We start from the raw sequence: 27,576 nt of genomic DNA, 5'->3' as shown, positions 1-27,576 counted from the left end.
GGATCTATCAAACTAAACACTTAATCCATGTTGTGGATCTTCTCTGTCTTCAATCTGTCGGATTGGTGTCAACAATCATGATAAGGATCGGTATTATGATTGCATGAAGGCTGCTGCCGTATCAGTCAATTCATCTCTCAATAACTCTTATCACAAACCCATTTGAGACTCTCGAGTTGATACCAGATTTCTGAGTACAACCGATTTGAAAAAGCCTCATCAAAATGATCGTTCAGTCTGTTAGTGTGCAGCTGTAACCCATTCTTCCCGTCTCACACACTAACACCTCCCGAGTGGGATCTAGCTTCATGGCTGCTGATGCTCTGCGCACACGCTGCAGGCCTGTTTGATTTACATCTGTATAGCTGAGCAGTTTAAACAAGTGCCACTTGAAACCTCTCAGAGGAGCTTACTCTTCCAGTCGGAGAAATCTGAAGTGGTTGTCTAAATTAGATTCCCCTTTGGTCCCAAGACCCTGTTTGCCAGATTGAGAAAAGCGTGAGGGGAATGTGGTTTATTGTTGAATTGAAAGCTGTGGCGTGAAGCATTGTCTTTGAAATGTTGGCAGCTGCAAAGACAGTTTTGAATGCATCAGTCTGTGTCAATGACCTTTGTTCTGCGGCAACTTGCTGTAGGCCTGCAGGCGGATCAGCTGAAAGTCTTGTATGAGTGACTGGAAAAATAAACAGATGTAATCATTATTTCCTGCAAATGTATTGTTTTGCCACAAAAATAAAAGAAAGCAGCTGCATTTATCACTTGTCTCTTTTCCCCCCCCCCCATCAGAAATATTACGGGAAGAAGTCGTCTGTGGGCCGGGACGTGTGTCGGCTGCGGAAAGCCTACTTCAGCGCTCGCCATGAAGCCGCCGTGCAGATCGATGAGATCGTGGGCGAGACCGCCAGCGAGGCCGACAGCTCGGACTCGCTGGAGCGTGACCACGGAGGGTCGGGGTCCCACGACAAAGACGACGACATCATCCGCTGCATCTGTGGAATGTACAAGGACGAGGGCCTCATGATCCAGTGTGAAAAGTGCATGGTAAGAAGCGCAAGTGGGCGGGAAATCGTTATTTACACTAGCTGAAAGGAAGATGGATTCCCTATCATATCTTTTTGTGTCACCGGCTGATCGGTTACACCTGTTTTCAGTGAGCGCTTTCTCTTGAGACTTCCCCTAACCAAGGAGTGCTTTGTCAAATAGATTTTCCAAAGCAGAGTGTGCACTCAGTCCTCCTGTGTGTCTTCTCTGCTATTTCTAGAACACATGGAGGGTTGCACATATTGATTGAAACTACCACAGTTTCAGATCTGTGTGGAGTTATAAATGTTTTTATCTGTGTTAGTAATACAGAATCAGAACATCACTGTGATTCTTGAGTGAGGCACTTTTAACACCAGCTGGGGAGTTATTAATTCAACTATCTATCTTGTGCTTTCCTGTGATCCAACCGCTGTTTCTCTCACTCCAGGTGTGGCAACACTTTGACTGCATGAGGCTGGAGACCGAGGTGGAGCACTACCTGTGTGAGCAGTGTGAACCTCGACCTGTAGACACGGTACGCCTCTCCCCCCTCCAAACAGCCATGATTGCTGTCCCTATCTGGGCCTAAATGACAGAACCTCTCTCATCTGTCCTCACCCATATGCCTTATTGTTGTCACAGGAAGTTCCCATGATACCCCAGCCCAGCTACGCCCAGGCCGGCTCTGTCTACTACATCTGCCTCCTTCGAGATGAACTGCTGCTACATCAAGGTAGAAAAACCAGAAGTCTTGAGCTAACAAAAGCCTGGAAAGGTCCAGTCTCTGTACTTTTAGAGTCCCATTAAAGGTTGCTGCTGACCTCCAGTCGTTTGTGTGCAAGTATACTTCAGGACCGCCTGAAATGAGTGTTTATGTGGCCGATTAAATAATGCTTACCACAAGGATCTGGTAAAGTCCGGCACATTTCTTTCCATGGTCATAATGTCCAGTTTGGCTAAAACAGCAAATTTGGCAGGCATTAGGTCATTTTCTCTGTATTGCTAGTTTAAAAAGAAAAGTGCTTAATGACCCATTTTAGTACACTACTCCCATGAAGAATATAAATAGAAGGAAACATCGGCCTCTTGTTATGGATGATCTCTGTGGCGCACATGCACCACTTGTCAGGCCTTTTAATTGTTTATAGTTGTAGTGTAGTGTTGCAGCAGCCGCTCCACATCCTGTTTCAGGTGCCCTGTGAAGTTTTCTTGTAAACAACCTACGTGATGTTTACATTGAGTGTTACTCACCCAAATGCCTTGTGTGTATACTTCAGGTCTGACAAACGTGTTTAATGCATTTCATATTTTAAACCCTGCGATGTTAATGTAAATGTTTTCTAGCCCGCAGGGTTTTCTTCCTTTTCTCGCACACTGATGCATTTCTTGGCCCATTTAAGAAACCTGAAGATCATTTGAATAGTTTGAAACCAATGGCAGTCAAGTCATTTAGTCAAGGCAATTCTAAATCATTTTATTATTTCAACGGTTTTTGTTTAAAGTGGCCATGAATTGCTTCACAGGTTTGAAGTAAATCTGATGATTTCTAGGTCATTTCTTTGCCGTTCAAACCCTCACATTTGGTAATGGTGTTATTGCACTGGGATGTTATACTCAGCCGATCAGCTGACCTTTGTACCAAGGAGTCACTTTGACTTTTGCAGACAAGTAACCTGTCGGTGTCTTGTGTGCAGGTGACTGTGCGTATCTGATGAGAGACAGCAGACGCACACCTGAGGGACAGCCGGTCAGACAGTCCTACCGTCTGTTGTCTCACGTCAACCGAGACAAACTCGACATATTCCGAATCGAGAAACTCTGGAAGAACGAAAAGTAAGTAAATCAGATTGTAGTATTCAACGACTATCGTGATATATTGTAGTTACCTTCCAGTGAGAACAGTCAGATACTGGTGGATTATTATTGTGCTTATCAAGTTGTACTACATCATTTTAATTTGTATTTTCTGTTTCTACTCACACTCTTAAGGGGTGAGAGGTTTGCCTTTGGCCACCACTACTTCCGACCTCACGAGACGCATCATTCTCCATCACGCCGCTTCTACCAGAACGAGTTATTCCGCATGCCGCTCTACGAGATCGTCCCCCTGGAGTCCGTGGTGGCGACCTGCTGTGTCCTCGATCTCTACACTTACTGCAAAGGTGAGGGGGAACACGTGTGTGAACTCACGCATGAATGGAGTTCTTTCAACAACTACCGCTTAGGTTTCCTTGTTGCTCCTGTCAAGCTCTGTGAACTGTAAAAAATGCTGCTGCGCTTATCTTATCTGTATCGGGTGCAAAGTGTGTGAGTATGAATATGAAGCATGACTTCAACAACAATCCCATTATGGCTCGCTTAACTTTATTTATATAGCACCTTTCATACAATCATGCAGTCAAAAGTGCTTCACAGAGCAAACATAGAAATAGTATAAAAGACAATGATGAAAAACACAAATTAAATCAACAAGGCACCTTAGTTAAAAGTTAGGCTATAAAGGTTCTTTATAGTCTTTAAAGTTTTACTGTGTGTTTTTTCTTCTTCAATTTTGGTTATTTTAAAGCTGGTCTTCAATTTCATTTGAAGAGGCATTCAAAAATAAAGTCTCTTTTGCCCTCTGCTGAAAGGTTTTCTTCAGAAAAAGGAAAAGGGGGGGGGGGGTCCCTCAGATCCTCAGGCGGACTGTTCCAGAGACTCAGTGGCTTAATGCTGAATCCCCATGCCTTTTTGTTTCAAATCTGTGTGACAGGTGCCGAGCGACTTGAGGCTTCACCCTGACAAATGTACAAATATTTTCTAATGACAAACTAGATTCAAGATTCAAGGGTTTTATAATCATGTGCACAGTAGCTACAGTGTAGTTATAGCAATGAAAACCGTAGGTCCCGAGCTCCTCCAACAATGCAACGTATTATATAAAGGACATAAGACAACGAAATAACCATAATAGTAATAATACAAAAATGAAGATAAAAATTGTGCAAATTAAACGGCGTACGATACATTTGAATACAACTGTGCCGTTGAAAGAAACGGCATGTAAGGTTAAATATTGTACAGTGAAATACAATGAAAATGTATTTAAAATAAATGTGGGTTATGGAGGCACTTAAAAGAGCTCAGGCGTTTAGCAGTCTTATTGTGGAATGGAACTGTCCATCCGAGTATGGTGGTTTGACGTAAACTACAACGGTTGCTGGCTAATCCAAAGTGTGTTCCTTTCTACAGGACGGCCGAAGAACGTGAAAGAGCAGGACGTGTACATCTGTGATTACCGCTTGGACAAGTCGGCTCACCTGTTCTACAAAATCCATCGCAACCGCTACCCAGTTTGCACCAAGCCATATGCCTTCAACCACTTCCCCAAGCGGCTGGCGCCCAAGAGGGACTTCTCGGTGAGAGTGGCGGGGTCTGGGCAGGGTGGGCTGCTGGGATCTGTTACTGATTTATAAACACTGAAAGATATTTGAAGAGTGGAGATAACATTACAGCTTCCTCCTCCTCCTCCTCCTCCTCCTCCTCCTCCTCCTCCTCCTCCTCCTCCTCCTCCTCCTCCTCCTCCTCACCTCCTCTTGCTCAGTGTTTAGGGCAGGCAGAGGTGGAGCCAACCAGAAACAAACGAGAGAGACTAGAGGTTTTCATATAATCACATCAAAATATATGGGGACTGTTGAGTGTAGGAATGTACATTTTTGTGGCTAATTATTCCAATTCTGAATTGTAATAATAACAGACTTGAGAAGAGGTTATAGCATTACATGCAACTTTCAATACTAACAGCAGTTCATTTACACTAAAGCTTTTCAGGGGATTTCCTAAGTTCTGTTTAGTTTTGTTAGTTTTTCCTTCATGGACAGCATGCTCTCGTTTGTTCAGGTTTCTCAGGTCATTGTAACAGAGACTTAAATAAAAATGGCCAATACTTCTCTGTTTTTAACCTAACCATCTGAAACCAGTCATCTCAATCAAGCCATGATTAATAATTCTTATTCCGACATTTTTGCAGCCTCACTATGTTCCTGACAACTACAAGAGGGCCGGGGGCCGCTCTGCGTGGAAGAGCGAACAACCCAAAGGACCCGGAGGCTGCGAGGACGACGGCTCTTCCTGCGACCGGGGAGAAGACTTCCCCCCCGAGGCTGAGGAGGGGAGAGGGGGGGAGGAGGACGACGCGGACCTGAATCCAGAAGACCCTGAAGCTCTTTCAGCCAAGCCCAGGGGAGCGGAACGGCAGGGGGAGGGCGACGAAGATGAAGATGATGAAGACGACGATGACGACGAGGAGGAGGAAGAAGAGGAAGGGCAGGTTTCTGAAGAGCGCAAGGATTTGGAGGACAATTCTGCAGAGAGGATAGGGGAGATGATCGAAATGCCGTCGTCCTCTGCCTCCTCCCCGCTGCACCACCCGGTGCTGGGCAGGAGGGAGGCCCAGAGGGATCGGCTCAATAAAATCCTGCTGGACCTGCTGCACAAAACTCCCAGCAAGAATGGTGAGGAAGCGGGATCAAAGGAGGGGGGTAGGTCAACTGATTATTTAAGGTTCATGTTCAAATAAACGGTCCATGATCGGGAGTGGGGGATGAGGACGAAGCAGCACGGACTTAGCTGTTGTTCATATTTTTCTTAAACTCTTTTCAGTTATCATCTAACAGATGGCCACCTCCGTTTTCCGATCAGCTGCTTCGTCCAAGTCCCATGCTGCCATGCAGTGTTTCAGTCTGGTGTTTCTTTGCTTCAATCTGCTGAAAGCGTTTAATTAAAGGCTAACACTCATTCAGGGAGCTCTTGCAAAAACCCAACACACAGAGTGGAAAACGCAAGGCATTTAGCAACGCAAAAGCAGTGAGTGAAAGCCTGTCACATTTATTGAAAACTATTTCAAAAAGCCCTCCGTTTGATCGGACTCTGATCCTGCAGCAGCCTCACATAAAGCAACTGCAGGAAAATGCTGAATAAGCTCTTTCTGATAAAGCTTGACAAAGGAGATAACAGGATTCACTTTGAATTTGTGATTTAATAGTAAGAACAACAACAAAAGAACATACCAAGACTTTAAATGACTTTGAACACACCTGTCAAAAGACTTAAGTTGTTTCATTTAGAGGGTGACAAACCTTTTTGGAGGCCATTTCTGTCTTCCACTTTATTTTGCACTTTGAAGCTTAATGCATCAGTAATAGAATCGACACCAATTCCCTACTTTTAGCGTTGCTTTAAAATGTTTTAAATAAAACCATATATGTCAGCTATTTCTGTCCAAGCTCTTAATCCCCTCCCTCTTTTTGTTCTTCCAACAGCCATAGATATCAGTTATCTCCTGGAGGAGGGCGCGGGGCGGCGGATGCGGCGACGGACGCTCGGATTCGGGGATTTCGTGTGCAGAAAATAACATTGCTACGTGCCTGTCAAGCACTCTGCCTTTCACTGTTGTGAGCGAGGGGCAGAACATGGAGAGACAGCGAGAAAGGGAAATGCAGCATTGTTGGTTCGACCATTAAGGACCACAATGCATCCCTGTGGGCGTCCTCCAGTCTACCTCTTCCAAGACTGTCCTCTCAACTTCGAGAGGCCGGGGGGGGGTTTGGAGGCGCTGCTGACTCCGTGGCAACTTCAGCTTTTCAAGAGTTCTAAAGGAGCACGAAGAGAGAGCTGACCCAGACTTCTTGCTTATTTAAGTAGTATGATGCAAAACCTGTTTTTTTTTTTTTTTTTTTTTTTAAATATAAACATGGGAGAAACAACCCATGCACTTACATGCATTGCATATTACAGACAGATGAGTGCCCCTATCAAGCATCAGAAATGCGACAAGTGGTACTGAATAGGGATGAATGGATGGTTTGAGTCAGTGGGGATGTGAATGCTGGAGAATTGTTCCCCCTAGTGGGACCTAGCTGCAATGACCAATTCTACAGATGAGAGAAGATCAGCACCGCGGGGGAGAATGGCATAGGAGAAATGTAAATTGAGCAGTGTGCTCAGATGCTGCTCATGAGAAAGAGAACGAGGGTGGTGAACTGCACTTTTGGTACCATGGATTTTGCGAAGCTCAGTGTAATGTATCTATAATGAAAACAGACTAACACTATCACAGCATTGGATGATGCAGTCTGAAAAACAAGCGCGTTCAAAAGTCTATTATCTTTTTCCTGTTATACTGTAGTAACTCATTTAGGAACAGAAGAGAGGTGTGTTTTAGAGCAAAGGGAGGGGGGGAGCATTGAGTGTGCGCTTTTGTCAGTCAAAGTGTCTTGTTGAGGTTTTTAATTTTAATCTTTAATTTTCTCGCGAGGCAGTCAGCTTCACTCTTTTTGAAGTAACATAATTCACCAGCTTAACTAAATCAGGCGTTTCGGGGAAACACTGGCTTCAACTGTAACGCCTTACACAGCCGTGCTCTCCGACTGCCTTGTGTGCGAGTGCGTGCGTGCGTGTGTATACACTTACTGTGTGTCTGTAATCTGCCAGATTTCTTGAAGATATACCTTTTTAAAAACAAAAGAGAAAAAAAATAAGGGCTCGATGGCAATTAACAGTTTTAAGAAAACTATGGAAAACAATACTTAACATAAAATGTATCGTGATGGTCATATTTTCTTATATTCTGTAAGACGGGTGGGGCGGTGTATAATGTGTATTGGGAGGGGAAGGGACTTAAGATCTTTTTTTGTCTTTAATAGACTATGTTCCTTGTTGCCATGGAGAATGTTTAAAAAAGAAATTGTGATATTTGATGAGATTTCTTTTCCCTCCCTAATGCCTCTGCTAGAAAGGGACAACCTGCAATGTCCCAGTGCGGTTAACTGACAGAAGAGAGGAGGGGGGGGGGGGGGGACAGGAAGCTGTACAGTGCCAAGTTCTGTAAATATACACACTTTACATTGAAGAGTGTCTCCAAAAGCAATATCTTGAAAAGCGGATTTTGTTTATTATTGTACTGTACAGGACACAGCCCTAAATGTATTATGATTATTATATTAATGATAATATTATACTTTTCTTCCGTTTGTATTACTATAATGAAGACACTTAAGCTTGGAGGAAAATGATTTTTGTAATGTCCAGAAACCTCACAGTAACTGTCCTGTCGACTAAAAAGAGGAAGCTGACTTTTCGTTGCCTATAAATGAAATTCAACTATGTACTGCATGAGCGGGAAGAATGTCATCGGACACAGAAGGCATCGGGACAGTGAATCAGCAAAGACACCTTTGTCACTGAATATTGTTAATAATATTACTTTTTAAGGAGAGCGTACTCCTTGTATTTTGCTGCAAAGTGTTGAACACTAAAAAAACAAACCAACATAAAAATGTTATGATATTTTTAAAACGGTGACGGAAACAAAAGTAAAGCTGTCAGCCCGATATCATGTTATTAATTTTTGTTTTACTTTCAAATAGGAAATGGTTCCGTTTTGTGATAGCGGTCATGTATGATGCTTGTTCTTGTATTTGTGCGTTTTGTGTGATTTGTTTAGTTATTTTTAGATAATCACAAAATAAGATGCAAGCATTGTAAATGGCAGACTGGCGGACATTTTGTGATGTGTACAGTTTGTCAAAAAACTTCTTCCACTCGTTTAAAAGTTTGTAATTATGATTCTTAAGTCATGAAAAATGCTGTTGGTTTTTACTTTTGTTTTATATTTGTTTTTTTGTTTGTTTTTTTAATAAAAAGCACTACATTATTGTGAACATACTTTATGTTGTCTTTGCTCATATATTCCTTATTTATTATGGCTATAGGAATCACTCAAACTAAATTATTGTTTTCAACATTGTTCACACAAGTAATTTACAAAAGTTGAGATGTTAAAAGTAGTAAAAATGTTATATTAAAAATAAATCAAATAAGTCATTCAAAACAGTATGTTGAGAAAGAAAAAATGTGTTAATAGAGAAATATAAAACTAGATGTAATAATCTTCAGTGTTTTGTTTATTACTAATGTGATATTGAGAAAAAAATTACTATAATTGGATCCTTAAATTAGGTTTTAATAGAATTAATGACATGCAATGTATCTTATTTAAAGGATAAAGACAATAAGCCTTTCCAAAGGACTGGACTCTGCTAAATTAAACAAACAATAGAAAAGTATTAATCGTAATATATTATTTCGACTGCAGTCAAAAGTATTTTATACAGATTAGATTAGTCTCTTGGCTGATGGACCAGTTGACTCTCTTACTGTTATGGTACCTACATGTATATTAAACTCTCGTCATATTACCATAGTAAGACGACGTTAGAGATAAATAGAGGACATCCGTGATGAATTTGTTCTAAATACGAACGCTTAGAAAAAGCTCTAATACCTCGCTTTAAATCTCGCGAGAAATCCAACAGGTCGAGTTGGTTACCGTGGTAACGCCAATGACGCCCAGGCGTTCATTAGCTAGCTGATAGCAGTACAGCGATGTTGTCTGACGATTTAACTATATTCTGACATTAAAACACAGCAATGTCGAGAAAGAGACAAAGAGAGAAACCAGACAAGGCCAATGCGGAGGACGAGAAAACTACAGGTTAGAACAGCTTTCATCAACGTTTCCAACTCCTTCGCTGTCAATGATGAGGCAACTCTTGAATATTATGAATATGTACATTAAAAGACCTAGGCCTACGTTTTTAATGATATAATCATAGTATAGTACTATAATGTGTATACATTTGTAATTTCATTAGGCTACCTATTAAGCGCTTTATAAATGTAATGTATTATTATTATTATTATTATTATTATTATTATTATTATTATATTTAACCTAAAGTTTGGGATTTCATTTTGAAATCTTGGGATTAAACAGCTTTTACAGAAATTTTCAGAAGAAACATTTCAGTTTTAACTGGACAGGCAATATATGAAAAACTGTGATCTGAAAAGGAACTAAAACTGTGTAAATACAGTCAATACAAAAAAAAAAATGCATGTTAAGGTCCAGAATTTCAAAGTTTCTTATATACTAACAAAAGTGTGAGCAGCAGAATTGACTCCTGCAGTATCAAAAGGCAAAGGCTACTATAATGAAACGTGTGCTGAATCTTAATCACAAGCATTTTATATCTGCTGAGATAACAAAGTGCTTCATTAAAAATGAGTAAGCGATGTAAACTATGGACTTTCTGTTGTTTTTAGGTGCAACTCCAATTGAAAAACTGCCTGCTCAGACCTTTGGTAAGTATCAGACTGTTTTATTAACTGGTTGAGAGTTGCGTGGTCAGTGCTTTAAACCTTCTCACCCATAGATGAATATCAGTGCTCGGGCCATGTGGAGGTGGACTTCCATTGTCTTTGTACTCTTCTGGACATGAAGGATATCCCAGCTGTCAGCACGAAGCCCCCATCCTCCCCTACTGACACTGAAGGAGGGGACAAAGGTAAACCTGATCTAAACGCCTGGCAAATGCATACTAATACTACTATTGGGTTGTACCTTGCATATATCAAGTGTTAATATTTCCTTTCAATTGCCAGAATGTTTGATCACTACATCTAATGTCTTTAACAAATGTGAATCGATGTTATTTAAATCAACAAATATTACTCTGTATTAATTCAAATCAGTATTACTGAACAGGCCTAACAGGCACAGGCACATGGGCCCCAACATGTTTTGGATCCCTTGCCTTCACCCGACATACTGTATGTCACTAAAACTGATACTTAAAAAGGACCACAAAGGAACATAACACTGCTGGATAGGGAAACAAACAAACTATTCAAGGGACAACACAACCACAAGAGACACAAAACAATGAGACTCAAAATGACTGCAATGACTACAATTCAGACTAAGAGTAAAAAACAAAGAGAAAAATAGAAACAAAAATGTCCATAACCTCTTGCATGTCTGTGCCCAAGGGACCATTGTTTCAAAGTCCGTCAATGTTTCTCGTTGACTGTCCTTTGAACATGATCTAAGTTTTGAACAGACCCTTAAATTAGCAATCAAGAAATACCACCCATATATAGTCTAAAGATGTAGTTACACTGGAAAAAGCACTTCACTGATCATTATGGGATGTCAAAATGAACACGTATTGTCTTTTTTTATAATCTCAGCTTCAGCTCACTAGTTAAATGTCAACATTAAATTAAATATTCTCTTCAGAGGACAGTCAGTTGGAGTCCAATGCTGAACCGTGCTGGTCCAAGCCGTGCCTCCAGGTGGAGCTGGAGGAGGAAGACCCCCTCCGTGCCAAGTACCTGAAGGTTTCTGGTAAGAATGAGATTGAATCTTAGATTTGCATCTTAATTAATTAATATAGTGTGTCCTTTCCTTTTTCTTAACTTTCACCTAAGCTTCCAACCACATTTAACTTCATTTATTTATTTTACAATATTATAATTTTTTATTATGTATCAAAGCTTTTTAAAAACAATCTCTAAATCAGTGATATACAGTACAAATATAATAATAATAACAACTTATTTATGTTCCATTATATACTGCATAATTTTGGAGAACACACAATATAATCTGTGTTTAATACACACAGGGTGGAAGGTGGATGAGCGTATTGCCAGAGTGCTACAGAAGATGCTCCTCTCCCTGAGCAAGCTGCAGAGCCTTCAGTGAGTAATGAGCGCACTCTTAATACAGGGAGCAGGGTTACAGCTGTCACTGTTTTTGTTTGTGTAATCTTGTCCTCTGTGTGCAGCTTTTGGCAGGCGGGGCTGACAGATCCAATGGTAATCTCTCTCGTGAACACAATATCACTGTGCTCCAACCTCAGGTGAGCGGATTCTGCTGTCAGTCACTCTGTGGGACTTCTGTAGAGAGGAATGTTGTAGAGCTGCAGAGAAAATGACAACAAAGTATGTTTAACGTTACCAGTCAGACACTGAGGGTTACTGACACTTCCTGTTTCAAATTAGGGATGTGACACTGGAGGGAAACCATCTTCCAGAGCAGAGCTACCACCTTCTCCTCTGTGAAGACAGTGTGTGAGTTACCAAGCAGATACATAAGAAGACAAGCACTGATCTGACACTTTCAATCCTGAATCCCATACCAAATACTGACTATTGATGCAATCCTAGTGTTTCATCATTCATTATTATTTCATCGCCTCACTGTGTGGAAGATTCTTTTATGTTCAAGGCAACACCAGGCTTGGCTCAAACATTGCCTTTATAGAAATATAAAGATGGATATGGATGAAGTGAATTGTTATTTATTATTAAAATGATAAATGATGCACCAACAACCTGGTAAAAATATATTTAAAATCAACAGAAATTCCAGTAAAAGTCTAAACCTTTTGAATTAAGCTCCTTCAGCTATGCGGTCGATCAATGTGCTGATTACTTGCTATGCCACCTTTGCTCACTGTACATTGTACACTGTACATTTCCCTGCTGCGGGACTAATTATATAATATTGATTCTGATACACATGTTATCAGACCGTTTTATAACCCGCTATTGATCCCACTATTAAGGTAGATATCGGCATTATACCATATATACTATGTAGGCCTATTAGTATCGGATCGATGCATCCCTCACATTGTAGTTCGGAACATTGCCAACAAAACGTATATCTGCATTTACAAACACACATAGTAGCACCAACATGCCTGGTCTCACGTCGTGTGTTTCTTTGGTCCAGCCTCACCCACTTGTCCCTGAGAAATAACCGGATAGGAGATGAGGGCGCTCGTCTGATTGGGTCGGCTCTCTCAACAACCAGATCTGCTAACAAGAACCTTGTGTCACTCAACCTGGCCTTCAATGCTATAGGAGATGCAGGCGCTACACATATCGCACAGGTATAACCAGACATTACTTCATATTTAACCAGTTCCTTTATGATGACTGATGTGTTGTCTTCCTGTTTGTCTCTCAGGGCCTGCGGTTCAATCGAGCTTTGTTGGTTCTCTCACTGTCCAACAATCAGATTGGAGACTCAGGAGCGGCTCATCTGGCAGAGGTATCCATTTACATTTTGGATTTTAACCTGGGACACAACACGTTCATTCAGTGGTTTTCAAATGAATAATGTAATTTCATTAACAATCTGGTGCCACTAAATGTTTTTAAAGCTCGGTTGGATGCTACTCAATCGGAAGCTGTTGGTACCTGTTTATGTGGATAATTTTGTAAATGATGCTGTATGATGTCCTTTTGTTGTTCTGTTGATGCTTTTATGTTTCATGTGGAACTACTTGAACAGGTCTCCCTTGGAAAAGAGATCAATGATCTCAATGGGATTTTATCTGTATAAATAAAGGTTTGAAATGAAATGAAATTAACTGGCACTCCTTAACCACCTGTTTTCAGATACTGGTCGAGTTCCCTCTCACTCATGAAGAAGTTGTGGATAGGAGAAAGATGCTTCTGGAGAGAACTCAGACTGTAAGTGAAGAAATGTCTAACATTAATGCCAAACACATAAAATAAATGTTAAGTATCAAAGTGTTCTGTAAAGATAAGTAAGGACTGACAAACATTACTCATCATGACATGTTCTTGTTTCAAATGTTTTTAAAAGGTTCTCACAAGCATAGAAGTGCAAGTTCATTAAAAACAAACATACATTGAAGTTTATTTTTGCAGTCATGTGAGCAGCCTGCAGACCAACTTCCCTTGGTAGCCAGTTCACTGAGCAAAGGCAAAAAAAAGGTAACACGTCAATAGACTGTGTATAACAGACTGCAAAAAATAACATATGGTGCAACTAATATCCATAAAATGTGACTAGTAATCTTGAGATCTTTTAACTTGCAGGAAGCATCCAAAAAAGAGGACAAGGCGTCTAACAAGAAATGTAACGGCCTCCGTCTCAGATAATCAAAAACGTATTTTATTTTCCTGACGGCCTTTATCTTTTCACTGCTGTCTCTTTAAATCTCTCCCAGCTTCTGATGCGAAGGTGTCTCAAAGTAAAGGTGCCAAGCAGAGTGGCAAAGAGAAGCAACTCGCTGCACAGGAGGTACCAGAGACATGCTTTCTGAATCTGCGTACAAGCTACCATGAGGATATACACACAAACAGTAGTTTTGAAAATTCAGTGTTATTGTTTTTATTTTTTCCCTGCAGGATAAATCAAATACTGCCCTGAATAAGGTTTGGCGTAATTTTCTGTTAAGCAAACACTGTGTTGTCATGCACTTGTTAACTCCTGTCTCTCTCCTCCAGCAGCAGGTAGAGTGTGAGGAGGTGGAGAACCCCCTGCTGGATCAGTCGGTGCAGCGCAGGGACGGGGAGATCATTCTGCCTGGAAACACCACTCTCTCCTCCCTGAACCTGGCAGGTCAGTCACTGTGGAGCAACATGTACATCAAAGATACCAGGAGAGGGGGAGTTTCAAATGTGTCTTTTACAAAAACTCTTTTATAGTTTTGTTTGAAGGTCATTTTTAAAAGCGCATCACATTGGGGCATTCACAATATCAAAAAATGTACAGTGTCAAAATAATTATACAATATATATATATATATACATCTCAAAACAATTGTAAAAAATGCATTTTAACTTTGTATTGTATGGAAGCATACAAAGACAATAGCAACAATAACCTCACAATTAAAACCAAGCCATTAACAGACGTTGTTTTTTTTAAGAGGCGCTGGATTATTTTGACTATTTTATCATTTTTGTAATAATAACATATTAACATTTGATCTAATAAAAATCACCGTTTAATATCCCCCTATTATATATAATATTTTGCCTTCTTTATTGTACATTTTTAAAGAAATAATGTTAGCAAAGGTATCGTACTTTTTCTAGTCGCTAAATGGCAGCTACTTCTGTGGGGCTCTGAGGAAAATTAATGTGTGTGTGTGTGTGTGTGTTTTGTAGGAAACAGAATTACAGAGAAATCGCTGCCTTTATTCCTGAAATCTTTAGAGAAGCAGGGTGAGGGAGGAGGCCTGCTGCGTCTCTGTCTGCAGGTGAGACTCAAGCCAATAGTGTATGTGTGTGTGTGTGTGTGTGTGTGTGTGTGTGTGTGTGTGTGTGTGTGTGTGTGTGTGTGTGTGTGTGTGTGTGTGTGTGTGTGTGTGTGTGTGTGTGTGTGTGTGCGCGCACGCATCTAAGCGGTTAAGGCATTTGAGGTAGGATATGTATGTATAACTCCTGTACTACTTACATTTGTGTACTTTGAGTTGGTTTAACATGCTTAGAAATCAGTGTTGTAATGTAAATGAGAATTCTGTGATCTGTTTTTTTCACAACACAATTGTTGTAATTTAACAAAAATACATAATTGTTTTTGTACCCGAACGAGTACCTTGTTTTATAGTCCTTCTATTGAAGAATAATAATATAGTGTGCTTGATTCTTTCAACAGACAACATATTAGCTTTTTCTCTCGGTGTGTCAATGACTTGCATTTAATACACAACCACCACCATGCTCTATGGAATAGACAGTGTTTTTTGAAGCGATTTTGTATAATGATTTCTGATCCGTCTTTCAGAGAAACCGCTTCCCAGCAGATTGTGAGTGTTATGTGAAGATAAAAGAACTGATGACACTCACAGCATAACACAGCTCTGAGCAGACAGAAGAGGAGGAACAGCGGGCATTCTCATCCAACATACCTTATACACTCTTTATTTGCTAAATAACAATACAAACACTGTGTCCTCTGCTGTGAGGTGAACACATGGATGTAATAACAGTAGTAATCTTGTGGAACATTAACATCCAGATGCTTTGCACAGGACTCTAATCAACACCCTGTTTACAGACCAGTTTTACTGCTTTGTTTTGCTCACACTCAAATGTACACCAAGGACAAAAACTGAGAACAGCAGAGTAACAAGTACTTCAATTAAATAAGTACTGCTTTTATATCTCACAGTTATCAGCCTGCGTTACAACACTTGCTGATTTATCTACCCCAGACTGCCCCAATTTATTTTAAATGTGGCTGGTGTTTTAAGGGTGTTGGTGTCAAAGTTACTGTCTTTTCCATATGAAACTTGCTTTTTGTGTTTTTACGGGGTTTCACGGCTGAACTACGGTAAAGAAACGGCAAAACACAGGCAATGTCATACTAATAAGAAGAGAGAACATTTACTACAGGCTGCTGAGAGCCCTACATTTGAACAGAAGAGATATATATTTTTCATAGAACTATTAATACCATCCCCCATATTTTACATTGGAGTTAATCTATGAAGGGATAGTTAAATTACCTGCACAAATAAATACATTGAACCAGAACTTTAGATACACATATAGGCTTGTTGGTATATTGTATATTGTAAAGAGGTGTTGAAACCCCCAGAACCTAGTGTGGTTATTCAGTTAAATATCTGATACCTATACAAATGTTTGTCTGCTGCCACCAGGGGGGCCTTCAAAGAAAAAATACATTGTTGCAAGTTGTATGTTTATTGTGTGTTTATATATACAGTCTATGGTTTTAATACAAGTGCTTTAACACCAGTGGTGGATGAAGTAGCTACTCAGATGTTTTACTTAAGTAAAAGTAGCAGTATAAATACACAGTTACAACTTATGAATGTAGTGAAGTAACAATTATACAGTAGCTTAAATGTAAATACTCTAATAAAGTCAATAACTTTAAAATTGTACTTATTTACCTTTGACTTCTTATACCCACTTTTTTTTTTTTTACAAATAAAATGTGCTCCTTCAGATATGTTTGTTATATTCGTAATTATTGTTTCATATAAAGTGTTAAATAAGTATTTTGCGATCAACTAAAGTATATATATATTTATCTATACAATGTACTACATTGTATAGATAAATATATACATATCTACATTGAATGTAGTATACGAATAGGAGTGAACCATGGATGTATAATGAACAGGTTGGAGTTTGGACCTCACCAACATGGCCGCTTCGTGCTCAGAATTTCGTCACATCCGGCTTCTGCTCAAAGTGAACCATCGATATCAACCCGTCGCTTCCGGTAATGCCTCCTTTTCGGCAGCGGCTATTTCCTCGCCAACATGCCAGTGAGTATCCACAGGGCGGTGTAAAATGACATTTATACCATTTAATGGAGTGTTGGAGAGCAACCACACGGCTCAATGTTAACGTAAATAGTTAGCGATTCGACTAGTGTCGATTCCAGAGGGTTTCGTTGTATTTTGGTCCCAGAATTACTCAAATACTTATCCACATTTGAGCGCATTGCGAGCGCATTGTGAAACAAGATGGCTGCGCACACATCGCAAACATGGAGCCAGTTCTACGGAGGGTCTGAGCGGGCGTATAACCCTGACAGATTAACACTAACAGCCGCAATATCCTCCCAATTTGTTGTTAGAGTGTTGCCTTAATAAATGTAACATTGATCCTACGTTTATGCAGAAAACCCCGCGATTTATGTGAATACGTAGCCTATAGTAATCCAAGTAATGTAGGCCAGCCGAGCAGCCTACATAGCTTAGCCTGTTTAGCAGCACAACACACCGCTAATGTTGAAGTTATCGGGTGTTATTTCAAGAAAGGAGTATATTTAAATGCAGATTGTTTATCTTTTCAGCTGAGAAATTATTTTATCTACAATAATAATTTACATTGACAAACCATTAACCTTCATTCATGTTCCCCTCTTTCTTATCAATTTAGCTCGCAAAAGACTTGTTGCATCCATCCCCTGAGGAGGAGAAGAGGACGCACAAGAAGAAACGTCTTGTACAGAGTCCCAACTCTTACTTCATGGATGTGAAATGTCCAGGTACAGTTTTCTCCATGCAGATTCACCTCAGCAGACTAGCACCACTTCTGCATTGTCAATGTGTCAACATGCCTTTATTTTGAAGTAAAATACCTGTCTGTTTTCTTCCAGGTTGCTACAAGATCACGACTGTGTTCAGCCACGCTCAGACAGTCGTGCTGTGTGTTGGTTGCTCCACAGTCCTGTGTCAGCCCACTGGAGGCAAAGCCCGTCTCACAGAGGGTCAGTACTTGCAATATTAACATCCTACACAATAATATTATATATAATATTTACACTAATATTTATCTGCATTTTCGGACGTTAATAAAAAATAATAATAATTGTTTTCAAGGGGATGTAAATATGTTTTTTGTGCAGAGCAATATCTCAAACATTTGTTAGTTTGCTGAAGTACTGTATATGTCCTCTAGGAACTCAAAATGTATAATCACCAGCTTGTGCAGTATTCATTTATTGATGTTATCATGTGACAGGAGTTATTTACTATTTGATTCAGATGCTGATACTGTGTGAAGGATGGGCAATCAAGTGTTTATTGCTTGTTGCTCATGATGGAAATTGCTATAACTTGTAACTCAGCTGTATGAGTGGAAACATTTCAAACAGTTAGGAGGTTGACATTTGGCTGGCTCTTCAGGCCCTGAATAGGGGATTTTGTTATGAAGTGTGCTTTTATTGGACACATTTTGAAGCTTCTTTGACGCACTGCCAAGTGACTGGACTTCCCTTACCGTGGTCTTCCAATCTCATTCCAGTGCCAGATCAACCTCGGTTTGCAGAAGGGCTGAGCTAGACCACTGGCTCCCTCCTTTCGAAGGCTGAGAACACATAGCGACCTTTTAGCTACTGCAGTGTTGGGCTAACAGATATTTTTCAATTAAGCTTTAAGTCTATAATATATAACAAAGATGACTCAAATGTTTTAATAATTAAAAAGCCAAAAATATTATCAGATTATTAAAAGCAGGAAATCTCTTTGGAACTGGAAACAGCTTTTTTTCCTGCATTCTTGACAATTATTCGGTAATCAAAATGGCTGTGAATATTTGTTTCCATCAATGGACTAATTGCAGTCTACATCAAGGTATAAAGATAAATCTAACGGATACGTTTCAAAATGTTTGGCGGGTTAACTTGATGAATTCATCCTCAGCTCTAGACTGTGGTCAGTCCTGCTGTCAAAGCTTCCTCTTTGAGCTGGTGTAGCATCAGCTAGTATCGCTCCTCACTGGGGACAACCTTATCAGTCACATGATGTGAAAACGATGACTGTGTTAATCCTGTACTGGACAGCTTCTCTTTTGTCTCACCCTCTTTGTCTCCTCTCGCAGGGTGCTCATTCAGGAGGAAGCAGCACTAACTGCTCTCTGAGCTGAAGGGGAGAGGAGGGGATGGACCGGTTGATATCAGCACCACTCAACAATCTGATCTGAACCAGACCTGGAGACAGACTGGACAGCAGAGGATTTCCACTGTTCATGTCGATCGGTTTTTGCTGTTACTCCACCCTCCAACCCTGTCTCTCTTAATAAAATATTGTTTTGGCTAAATGAATGGTTTCTATGGTTTATGAATTGTTTGTGCAAAGTCAGCAGTTTCTTTATGGAAAATAGTTGTTTCTCGTCAATGGCCTCCATGTCATGACCCAGTGGCACCAGGTCAATGCACAGTTGCATTACTACACTGACAAGTAGGACACATCCTTTTTTAGAATTTCACTTTTTTTTGTATTCACATTATTCCAGTTTTTTTTTTTTCAAATGACTTCCAAGCACTCGGGTGTTGTGTGGTGAGGAGTGTACTCTGTCAAGTAATGTTGCATTGATTTGGAGTCGTGGGTCACATTGCATGGAAGCTATCGGAAAGAAGAACTATTAAAATCGATAAGACACGTTTATTATATATTTAATATTTTTGCATATTAAAATATGAACAAGGAGGTAAAGGGGTGGTGCAGAAATGGTCCTAAATCAGGAAGTTAATCAGTATTTTACCCCTTCTGGTTACCTTTAGTTGAAGGTTGTTGTTTTTTTGTCATTCAAACACATTTGTTATGGTCCCTAAGTGAAGCCCTTTGATAAATTGCGAGGGTCTGAGCAAACCGTCCTCTGACAACCAACAACTTGGTAAAATGCAGCTTGATCTGGAGTGATTGTCAATGTCCAACCGAATGGTTTTACTGCTACAGAAACGGTGCTACTTATTTAACTACAATTGTACAAACTCAACTTTGTTATTCACACATTTGACACCATGTAAGAAAAATGTCCCAACATGATCATGTTAGCTGTGGGCCAATAACTCCTCCAGGAGCCTCTTTCTTCCTCCTCATCCCCTCCCCCAGCCTCTAGCTCTCTTCGCTCGCCCCAGCCGTATCAGTCTCCGCCTTCACCTCCCTCTCCCTGAGCAGGTGGCGGATGGAGGAGTTCTGCGTTGACAGGGTCCTGGACAGGAGTGGCATCAGGCTCCTGAAGCCCTCCCTCAGCTCCTCCACGTTCTTCTCCAGGCTATGGATGTGTGTGTCCAGCTCCGCCCTGCAGCCCTGCACCTCCTCCAGCACGCCATACATCACTGTTTGCATCTGCATCAGGGTAGATGTCCGCAGTGGTTTCATGTAGAGAAGAGAAAGAAAAGGCGTCAGGCGAATAATAGATGCTACTTTGAAAAAGTTTGTCCAGGTTGGGATAGAAGACGATACGTTCACTTGCCTCTCTCACCTTGCTCAGATCCACAAGTGTGTTTCCCTGATCTGCAAGAATCCTCTTCTCTACCTTCACTCGCCGCAGCCTGGACACACGCATATTCAGATTTAGGTGCAATAAGAGGACAGTTAAACAATACTTATTTTATAATAAAATTATCTTATTCCAAAGAGTTTTTTACTATCATCATATCCAGCTAATCATATCATTAGAAATGGCTTAACGAGTATGAGTAGATTGATTTCTGTATAATCGTCAACTCGGATATTAGAAAAACATGCAATCACATGTAATTAATCACTTTTTGAACTATTACTTTTTTAATGGACTGTTACTTTATGGTATAGTATACTATGTTTTTTAATGCCTTTTTAAAAATACTTTCCTTAGCTTTTCTCTAAGGACCATGACTATTCTATGAAATGTCTATGGCATACTTAAGTATAACTTTTGAAGAAATTTAATTTTATGTTTATATTACACACAAATTATACGCTTTTACTTTTTGAAAATATTATACAAAGGCTTTCTATGAAATTATTATTAAATACCTTTTCATTTTTTTTACATTAACGACTAATATTTATGCCATACTATGACTTCGTTTAATAATCCTCAGTGGGATAATAAAGTGTGACTTTTTTTTGCATTACCTTTGTTAAACAAAATACTATACCATAATCTATCTATGACATTTTTATGGCACTTTTATACGTTCTGTTCACCAGAATAAAACTAATGGCATTTCATAATAAAATAAAGGCACCGATGTAATGTATTGATACAAATATATACAAGTTTCTATAATTATTACTAAACATATAGCAAGTGGGAGATAAAGTGCAAAGGCAGGTCTCAGAGACAGAGAGAGTCTTACTGGTGGATGGCCAGCAGCAGCTTCCTCTGGTGCATGCGGACTCTGGACTGGTCTCTTTCTCTTGACAGCTTAGTGTGTTTGTAGATAAGCCAAGTCTCTCTCAGCACATTTGCTGCAGCAATTTTTATCTTGTGAAAGGATGTAGAAAATCACTCAGGAGTTATTTTATGTTAATGCACAGGACCTGAAAGTGCTGTTATTTACTGCATACTGTATGCTAAACAACACCAACATAACGTCTTTAAATCAGATGCACATTCAAACCTGTTCACCTCACAAGTAAAACATAAACCTGCCTGTTGGGAGAGATTATTATTCTAATTTCCACGATGGTTTTAGGCGTTTTGTAATCATTTCCATGCTGTAAACAATTTGTATTGATTCATACCGAAGCAAATTAAACTGATTTCACACCACTCACAGCTTTTTACTTGCTCAAGGGATATTTGGATGTCAATAAAAGGGAAATAAATAGAATATTGTTAACAGTGCACACAAAGTTCTGAATGTTGTAAAATAAGTTTACATGTGCTATCTGGTGTGCGGAGAGAAAACTGCAAACTAAACTTTTACAAGATAACAAAAATGTGTGTTGCAGAATCTCACTCACCAGTGGGATTATTTCATTAACATGACAGTAAAACAAAGCTGCACTATTTACCCTCTTGGAGATGTGGGAGTCCATCATGAAGTTGTGGACATGTTTCTCCGCTCTGGTCAGCTCCAGCTTCCTGGCGACCACAGCCACCACCAGCACCGTGCAGCCGGCTCCCTGTGAGCACCACACAGTTAATATAATGATGTGTCAGAATCTGCCTTTCACTTATATAGGAGAAACTGTCCGCTCACCATGATCCCAGTGAGGAGGCAGATGCTGCGGCCGCAGTATGTGTGAGGCACCACGTCTCCATAACCGATGGACAAGAAGGTGACGGAGACCATCCACAGAGCCTCCATATAGTTGCTGCTCAGGTCCGTGTAGTTGTGGTGTCTTTAGGAATAACAAGAATATTATATCATTAATATTATAAAATCTTCCATGGCTTAATTGAGTCATTTTCTGATGCTGATTATCTGACTGCTGTAGCTGAATAATGAATGACTGCTCCACCTTTACATCACTGAGGATTGTTTGCCTGTACCCACAACAGATACACAAACCAATATTTATTATCCAGTCAACATCAGGTGATATTTCTGGTTGATTATGTTGGAAAGAAGCTCAAACGTTTTCCTTCGCTGATAATGTAAGAAGGAACATATGATGAAAATGGTTGCATGTGAAAAGATGCTGTGATGATTAAACATCAACAACATTGTGATCTATTATAGAACAATTCTGAGAAAGCTTAAAGGTCCCCTATTATGCTCTTTTCGAACAATAGGTCTGCTTGAAATACCAAACGGATCATGCCTCCCATAAACCCCTCGGTTTCAGCTCTGTTTCAAAAGTGCTGATTCTGTGTCTGGAGACACATATTTATGTATAAAAGACATACAAAAGTGGATTTAGCATAATAGGTAAACGGGTGGCGCAGTGGTCTGTGCGTTTGATCATCAGATCAAGGGGGTGCTGGGGAACTCCAGTTCGTAAACCCGCTCCTGCCGCCACTGCGTCAGGCCGTTGTGCCCTTGGGCAAGACACTTCACCCGGATTTGCTCCTGTGGGTATTGTCCACAGTAGATGACCATTACATGTGTAATGTGTATTTGTAAAGCGCTTTGAGAGTCTTTGATAAAGCGCTATAATAAATATAAGGATTAATTCCTTGATTGTTGCCATGTGCTAATGCCCACCACATTACTGCAACCAAAACAAGTTTTTTCCTATATTATTGTCAGTTTTACATTTTTGGAAAAAACGTTATATTATGAAAAAAACAACAACATCAGGAGACATCTGATCTTGTCAGTGTCATCCAGCCAGTAAACATAAAATACAGCAGAGTGAAATGTTGCAGTACAAACATTGAAGTAATACTGTGTGTGCGATATCTGCTTATATTTGATGGTAATGAAATATGAAGGCCTTCAGCACCTACAGACAGACTCAGCATATATCATCACCCACCTCTCACAGACATGTAAGCCCCACGCTGCCACGATCCACAGGGACACGCTGAATATCATCAGCACCGTCCCGGGGTAGGTTGTCATCAGTGTTTTCCCCACAAACCGGGTGTTGAAGTGTATCTAAAGATCACAGGCGGGATGCATTTGCGTCACGATTTTGAAAATAGGGGCCTACTTAGCCAGACTATTTAGGACTGACTACCTGTCAGATTATGATTAGATAATACAGAGGAGATGAGGGATAAGAACACTTGTTCTCAATCTGGCTTGATACATGGATGGTAGGTTTGGCATTGCGGTGAGGAGACAGAGGTCATTTTCATCACTCTTAAATAGCATTTATAGGGGAAGGGATTAGCCGGGTGCATATAACCAACTGTGGAAAAGAGAGCAGACAAGCAAAGGAGAGCCAGTGAGGGACATAAACCAGCATGTGGAACCACTGGGATTCATGGGAGCGAAACTGTGATAGCCACACCTCAATTGGCACACCTCTACAGAACCCTCGGCCCACCTGGACATGTTCAAAGAGGAAGCCCAGCCGCACTGTCCAACATATAAACGTTAACATGCCATGTATCAAATGCCTTAGTTTACCAGTTTGTACAATCATGAGAAAGTTGATTTTAAAGGTCCCCTATTATACTGTTTTTCCTCAATATATTACACAAGCCAAAAAAACGTTATGACATCATAAAGTGACCAAAACCTGATCAGCTTATTTTCAGACAGGTTTTTATAGAAATAGATCAGGACAAAAAGTGAGCAAATCTTTTTTCCTGAAACTTTCAGAATCTCTTTAAACAGAGGGGACACATGTTTATGTATAACATAAATGAAAAAGTGGATTTTGCATAATAGGTGACCTTTAAAGTACAATACTCAGCTGAATCCAGATCCTGCGGGGCGACCTCTCACCTTATTGAGCGCTCCAATGCTGCGGGATGCGGTGTCAGTGAAGAGGCGGCTGTGCAGCATCATGGCGCGGCCCAGCAGGTAGAGCCTGAGGAACATGGGCAGAGCCAGGATGATCTCCAGCTCCGTCTCCGACAGCGACAGGCGGGCGGGGGCGTGCTGGAAGGTCTGCTGGAAGTACGCCATCAGCCCCACTGGATAGGGATGAATGACCACCACCGACAGCTCCAGGGCTACCAGAGCCACACGGTCAGTCGTCAGGGCAATCCACCAATCCTCTGCACCAATGTCGTGAACATAGAGCTACCGGAGAGGTGGGAAGAGTCAATTAAAGTGAACCAAGATTAAACTGGACAAAAGAGACGGCTGTAGCCAATCTTGATGTGTGCCTTCACCGTGGTCATGTGACCTAGCTAGTGGGGCCACAGGTGAACAGCTGGGGGATTAGAAACAGTGGAAGCAGATTTGTTTTTGTGATGATAATTCTTTGTTTTGTTTCATATTGACAAGCTCTTTTTTTTATCCCACATTTAGTGCAGCAGGCTTAGGTTTTCCATCTGTATGTGACAAACCAATATTCTATGGAAGACCTTTTTTTTGCCCCTACAACGATTACATGGGAACTTCACTGATTTGACACATCTTAGTCTGGGGACTCGTCACAGGAAGTGCATATGTAGAAATTATATCAATACAGAGTTCAAGAGGGAACGGCATGTTGAAATAAAAATCAATTTAGATGAATGTCACTTAAGGTTATTCTGCTCTTTTAAAACGTCACCATTTTGAGTTACAAAACGTTTCTAACTCATAATGGTAATTTTTGCTTTCTCTTTGTAAAATATAGCATACTTCAAGTCATTCAGATGGAACAGCGTGAGTATGAGAAATAATTTCCTGGTTTGCTGTGATTGAGGGCATAGGTGGATTATTAAAAGATGTTATAAAGCCACCAGACTTACAGGTTGGGAAACTTTAGTTCCGTTCAATTGGACCGGTTTTAGTACAGCGAGAAGTGACTATCTAAGAAGAACAATCTGTAGGAGCAATGTGCCACAGATCATTTAAAGGTGTCATTTATTTCAGAAACACTTTTTGTTATATTCCATGGAATGCTAACAACATCCCGATAGCAATGAATATATTAAATGCTTTGACAATAAATATATATAAAAAAAAAAAAAAAATCATCTGTGGTCTGTGGAAGCCGTGGCGCTGTAAAAACGACGAATGACGAATCATTTTAGCCGGCCCGGCTAAAGTAACTGGATGGCCTGCCTGCCTGTAAGCCTTCCATCTGGGCACAAACTTATCTCGTGCCCTCATTGGTCATGCGCACGTTCGTGTGTGTTGGAGGAGGGGCTCTGTAAGGAATATCAGTCTCTGTATATGCTGTAAAATGTATTATCACGGCATCTATTGCACATCTGTCCGTCCTGGGAGAGGGATCCCTCCTCTGTTGCTCTCCCTGAGGTTTCTCCCATGTTCCCTTTAAACTGTGTTTTCTCCAGAAGTTTTTCCTTGTACGATGTGAGGGTCTAAGGACAGAGGGTGTCGTATTGTCATACTGATATTCTGAACAATCTGTGTTGTTGTATTTGCTGTAAAGTGTCTCTACTGTAGGCTATTTTTATTATATGTACAGCACTTTGGCTCGACCAAAAATCGTTTATAAATGTGCTATATAAATAAAACTGGATTTGATTTGATTTGAAGGAAGTCTGAAGGAAGGGGCAGATTTTTTCCGGTTGTGTACTTTCAAATTCTAGCGCACTCGTGCTGGTTTCTCCAAAATGACATACCCCACCTTTAAATGTGAGAAAGTTTGAAGAAAAAAAACCTGATGCAAAATTAAGAATCAACAAGTTACCTGTATCTCACAGCAGTGATACGCGATGACGAAGCCCAGCAGGATGATCGTAGACAAGCTGATGATGGACTTCAGTGCGAGCGAGTAGATGGAGCTCTGTGAAAGACACACACACACACACACACACACACACACACACACACACACACACACACACACACACACACACACACACACACACACACACACACACACACACACACACACACACACACACACACACACACACACACACACACACTATATTACAGTATTTTCCTGCAGTTGTTAAGAGATCAATTCTCATACTCAGAATTGTGATAAAAAACAAAACAAAATCTGGAGGTTTTTCTTTTTTTCTTAAACAGAGGCTTTGATTAAACTGATCTGTTTTCAGAAGAGATGTTGACTCCACTTGTGCAGTGTGATTTTTGATTTGTTTTCCACTTTTACATTTGTATTTATTAAAGGATTTCTCAGGGTCTTAGTGAGGATTCCCTGTGTTCCTGACCTTGCTGTAGATGCTCCAGGAGAGCTCTGTCTCCATCACCATGAGCAACATCCCGAACAGCCCCACTGCCAGCGCGCAGTCGTTCAGCCGCTGCCTCCTCAGGAACAGAGCCCTCCGGTGCACCAGCCGCCAGCCGATGTTGTGGGTCTTCCAGTACGAGTCGTCTTTGCTCTCCTCCTTGTGCTTTGGGCTGGTCTGGGAACTGGTTTCGGGGTCCGGAGCGGGACCCTCTGCTCCTGGCAGCAGGCCTCTGCCCTCAGTTGGCTCCTGGCCATGCTGGAACGTCTCATTTTGCGGCTCAAAGTCGTCATCTTTGCTGGTGATGATGATCTCTGGGAGAGTCTGGCGGTCGTGCATCTCCAAGGAAACGCTGCCCGAGGAGCGACGCCCTCTGCTCTCTACATAAGACCATAAGTGTGGTCTGCGGGGGCTCTGAAGGGGTAATGAACATGGGACGTCGGAGAAAGAGGTGACTTTCTCCAGGAGTCTCTGAGCTTCTGAGTTGTTGGCTTTGCACTGATAATTACACTCCTTGTGAGCTGGGGTCTGTTTAGTTCCTGTTGACTTTTTCTGATATTTCTTCTCTTTGCCTTTCTGTCCCTTCTTGTTGGCGCGAGGTGAAGAGGTCACATAAAGACGGCCGTTGTACAACGGAGTGGTGGCCATGGCCTGGGTTCTGTCCAGCCACACGGTGTGATCAGCTGACGGTTGGACTGTGTGGTGTATCCCACACTGAGGAGAGCAGGCCTGAGGGGGGGGGAGCACCCTGTTGGGGAGGAGGGGCCGCTGGTCCTCCATGTCCTGTCCATCCACCGCTGACAGGTTCATAGAGGGCGAGTGCTCCATGGTGAGAGGGCCTACAGGTGACGATTCAACAAATCTTTTGAAGAGTCTGAACAAAGTAGGTAGAGAGGTTTAACACTTTAAGCAGCAGGTGGA

At 40.9% G+C, this 27,576-nt stretch overlaps 4 protein-coding genes and 1 non-coding gene across 11 annotated transcripts in view; 4 read left to right on the top strand and 1 right to left on the bottom strand.

The window, feature by feature from the left end:
* The window catches only part of ash1l (ash1 (absent, small, or homeotic)-like (Drosophila)), a 31,162-nt gene extending 22,435 nt beyond the window's left edge, over nucleotides 1-8,727 (top strand). For 2 of the 3 annotated variants that reach the window (XM_034094788.1, XM_034094789.1), the window contains exons 20-27: nucleotides 787-1,041; nucleotides 1,472-1,558; nucleotides 1,666-1,756; nucleotides 2,718-2,856; nucleotides 3,013-3,185; nucleotides 4,255-4,421; nucleotides 5,033-5,543; nucleotides 6,324-8,727. In XM_034094788.1, the coding sequence (XP_033950679.1) occupies nucleotides 787-1,041; nucleotides 1,472-1,558; nucleotides 1,666-1,756; nucleotides 2,718-2,856; nucleotides 3,013-3,185; nucleotides 4,255-4,421; nucleotides 5,033-5,543; nucleotides 6,324-6,415 (1,515 nt within the window). In that variant the 3' untranslated portion in view covers nucleotides 6,416-8,727. The remainder of the gene's footprint in view (nucleotides 1-786; nucleotides 1,042-1,471; nucleotides 1,559-1,665; nucleotides 1,757-2,717; nucleotides 2,857-3,012; nucleotides 3,186-4,254; nucleotides 4,422-5,032; nucleotides 5,544-6,323) is intronic. The other variant, XM_034094790.1, reaches the window with a different exon arrangement.
* Nucleotides 8,728-9,405: 678 nt separating this feature from the next.
* Nucleotides 9,406-15,844, top strand: lrrc71 (leucine rich repeat containing 71). 5 transcript variants are annotated; one of them, XM_034094719.1, is made up of 17 exons: nucleotides 9,406-9,556; nucleotides 10,168-10,206; nucleotides 10,278-10,409; nucleotides 11,144-11,251; nucleotides 11,532-11,607; nucleotides 11,694-11,768; nucleotides 11,911-11,979; nucleotides 12,647-12,806; nucleotides 12,884-12,967; nucleotides 13,318-13,392; nucleotides 13,594-13,659; nucleotides 13,765-13,804; nucleotides 13,896-13,969; nucleotides 14,077-14,103; nucleotides 14,179-14,290; nucleotides 14,842-14,933; nucleotides 15,461-15,844. In XM_034094719.1, exons 1-17 carry the CDS (start codon nucleotides 9,493-9,495, stop codon nucleotides 15,527-15,529), a joined length of 1,362 nt encoding a protein of 453 aa, XP_033950610.1. In that variant the 5' UTR covers nucleotides 9,406-9,492; the 3' UTR covers nucleotides 15,530-15,844. The 5 variants fall into 5 exon arrangements, with proteins under 5 accessions (XP_033950610.1, XP_033950609.1, XP_033950612.1 ...); XM_034094718.1 differs by having other exon boundaries at nucleotides 14,176-14,290; XM_034094721.1 differs by lacking the exon at nucleotides 14,077-14,103.
* Nucleotides 15,845-16,869: 1,025 nt separating this feature from the next.
* Nucleotides 16,870-19,264, top strand: rps27.1 (ribosomal protein S27, isoform 1). The gene is made up of 4 exons (XM_034095178.2): nucleotides 16,870-16,979; nucleotides 17,599-17,707; nucleotides 17,819-17,929; nucleotides 19,042-19,264. The coding sequence occupies exons 1-4, from the start codon at nucleotides 16,974-16,976 to the stop codon at nucleotides 19,068-19,070; spliced, it is 255 nt and encodes an 84-aa protein (XP_033951069.1). The 5' UTR covers nucleotides 16,870-16,973; the 3' UTR covers nucleotides 19,071-19,264.
* Nucleotides 18,411-18,540, top strand: LOC117455719 (small nucleolar RNA SNORA35). Its single transcript, XR_004553161.1, has one exon. It is a non-coding gene; the product is annotated as a small nucleolar RNA SNORA35 (small nucleolar RNA).
* Nucleotides 19,265-20,057: 793 nt separating the features above from the next.
* On the bottom strand, nucleotides 20,058-27,483 carry LOC117454875 (small conductance calcium-activated potassium channel protein 1-like). The gene is made up of 9 exons (XM_034094147.1): nucleotides 26,638-27,483; nucleotides 26,148-26,243; nucleotides 24,281-24,580; nucleotides 23,361-23,482; nucleotides 22,139-22,280; nucleotides 21,951-22,061; nucleotides 21,290-21,417; nucleotides 20,419-20,497; nucleotides 20,058-20,291 (listed from the first exon to the last, which is right to left on the bottom strand). Exons 1-9 carry the CDS (start codon nucleotides 27,481-27,483, stop codon nucleotides 20,058-20,060), a joined length of 2,058 nt encoding a protein of 685 aa, XP_033950038.1.
* Nucleotides 27,484-27,576: the final 93 nt, after the last annotated feature.

Source organism: Pseudochaenichthys georgianus, chromosome 11 (assembly GCF_902827115.2).
Source record: "Pseudochaenichthys georgianus chromosome 11, fPseGeo1.2, whole genome shotgun sequence".
NCBI lineage: Eukaryota > Metazoa > Chordata > Actinopteri > Perciformes > Channichthyidae > Pseudochaenichthys > Pseudochaenichthys georgianus.
The sequence above is the reverse complement of the archived record's forward strand: the minus strand, read 5'-3'. Positions and strand labels throughout refer to the sequence as shown.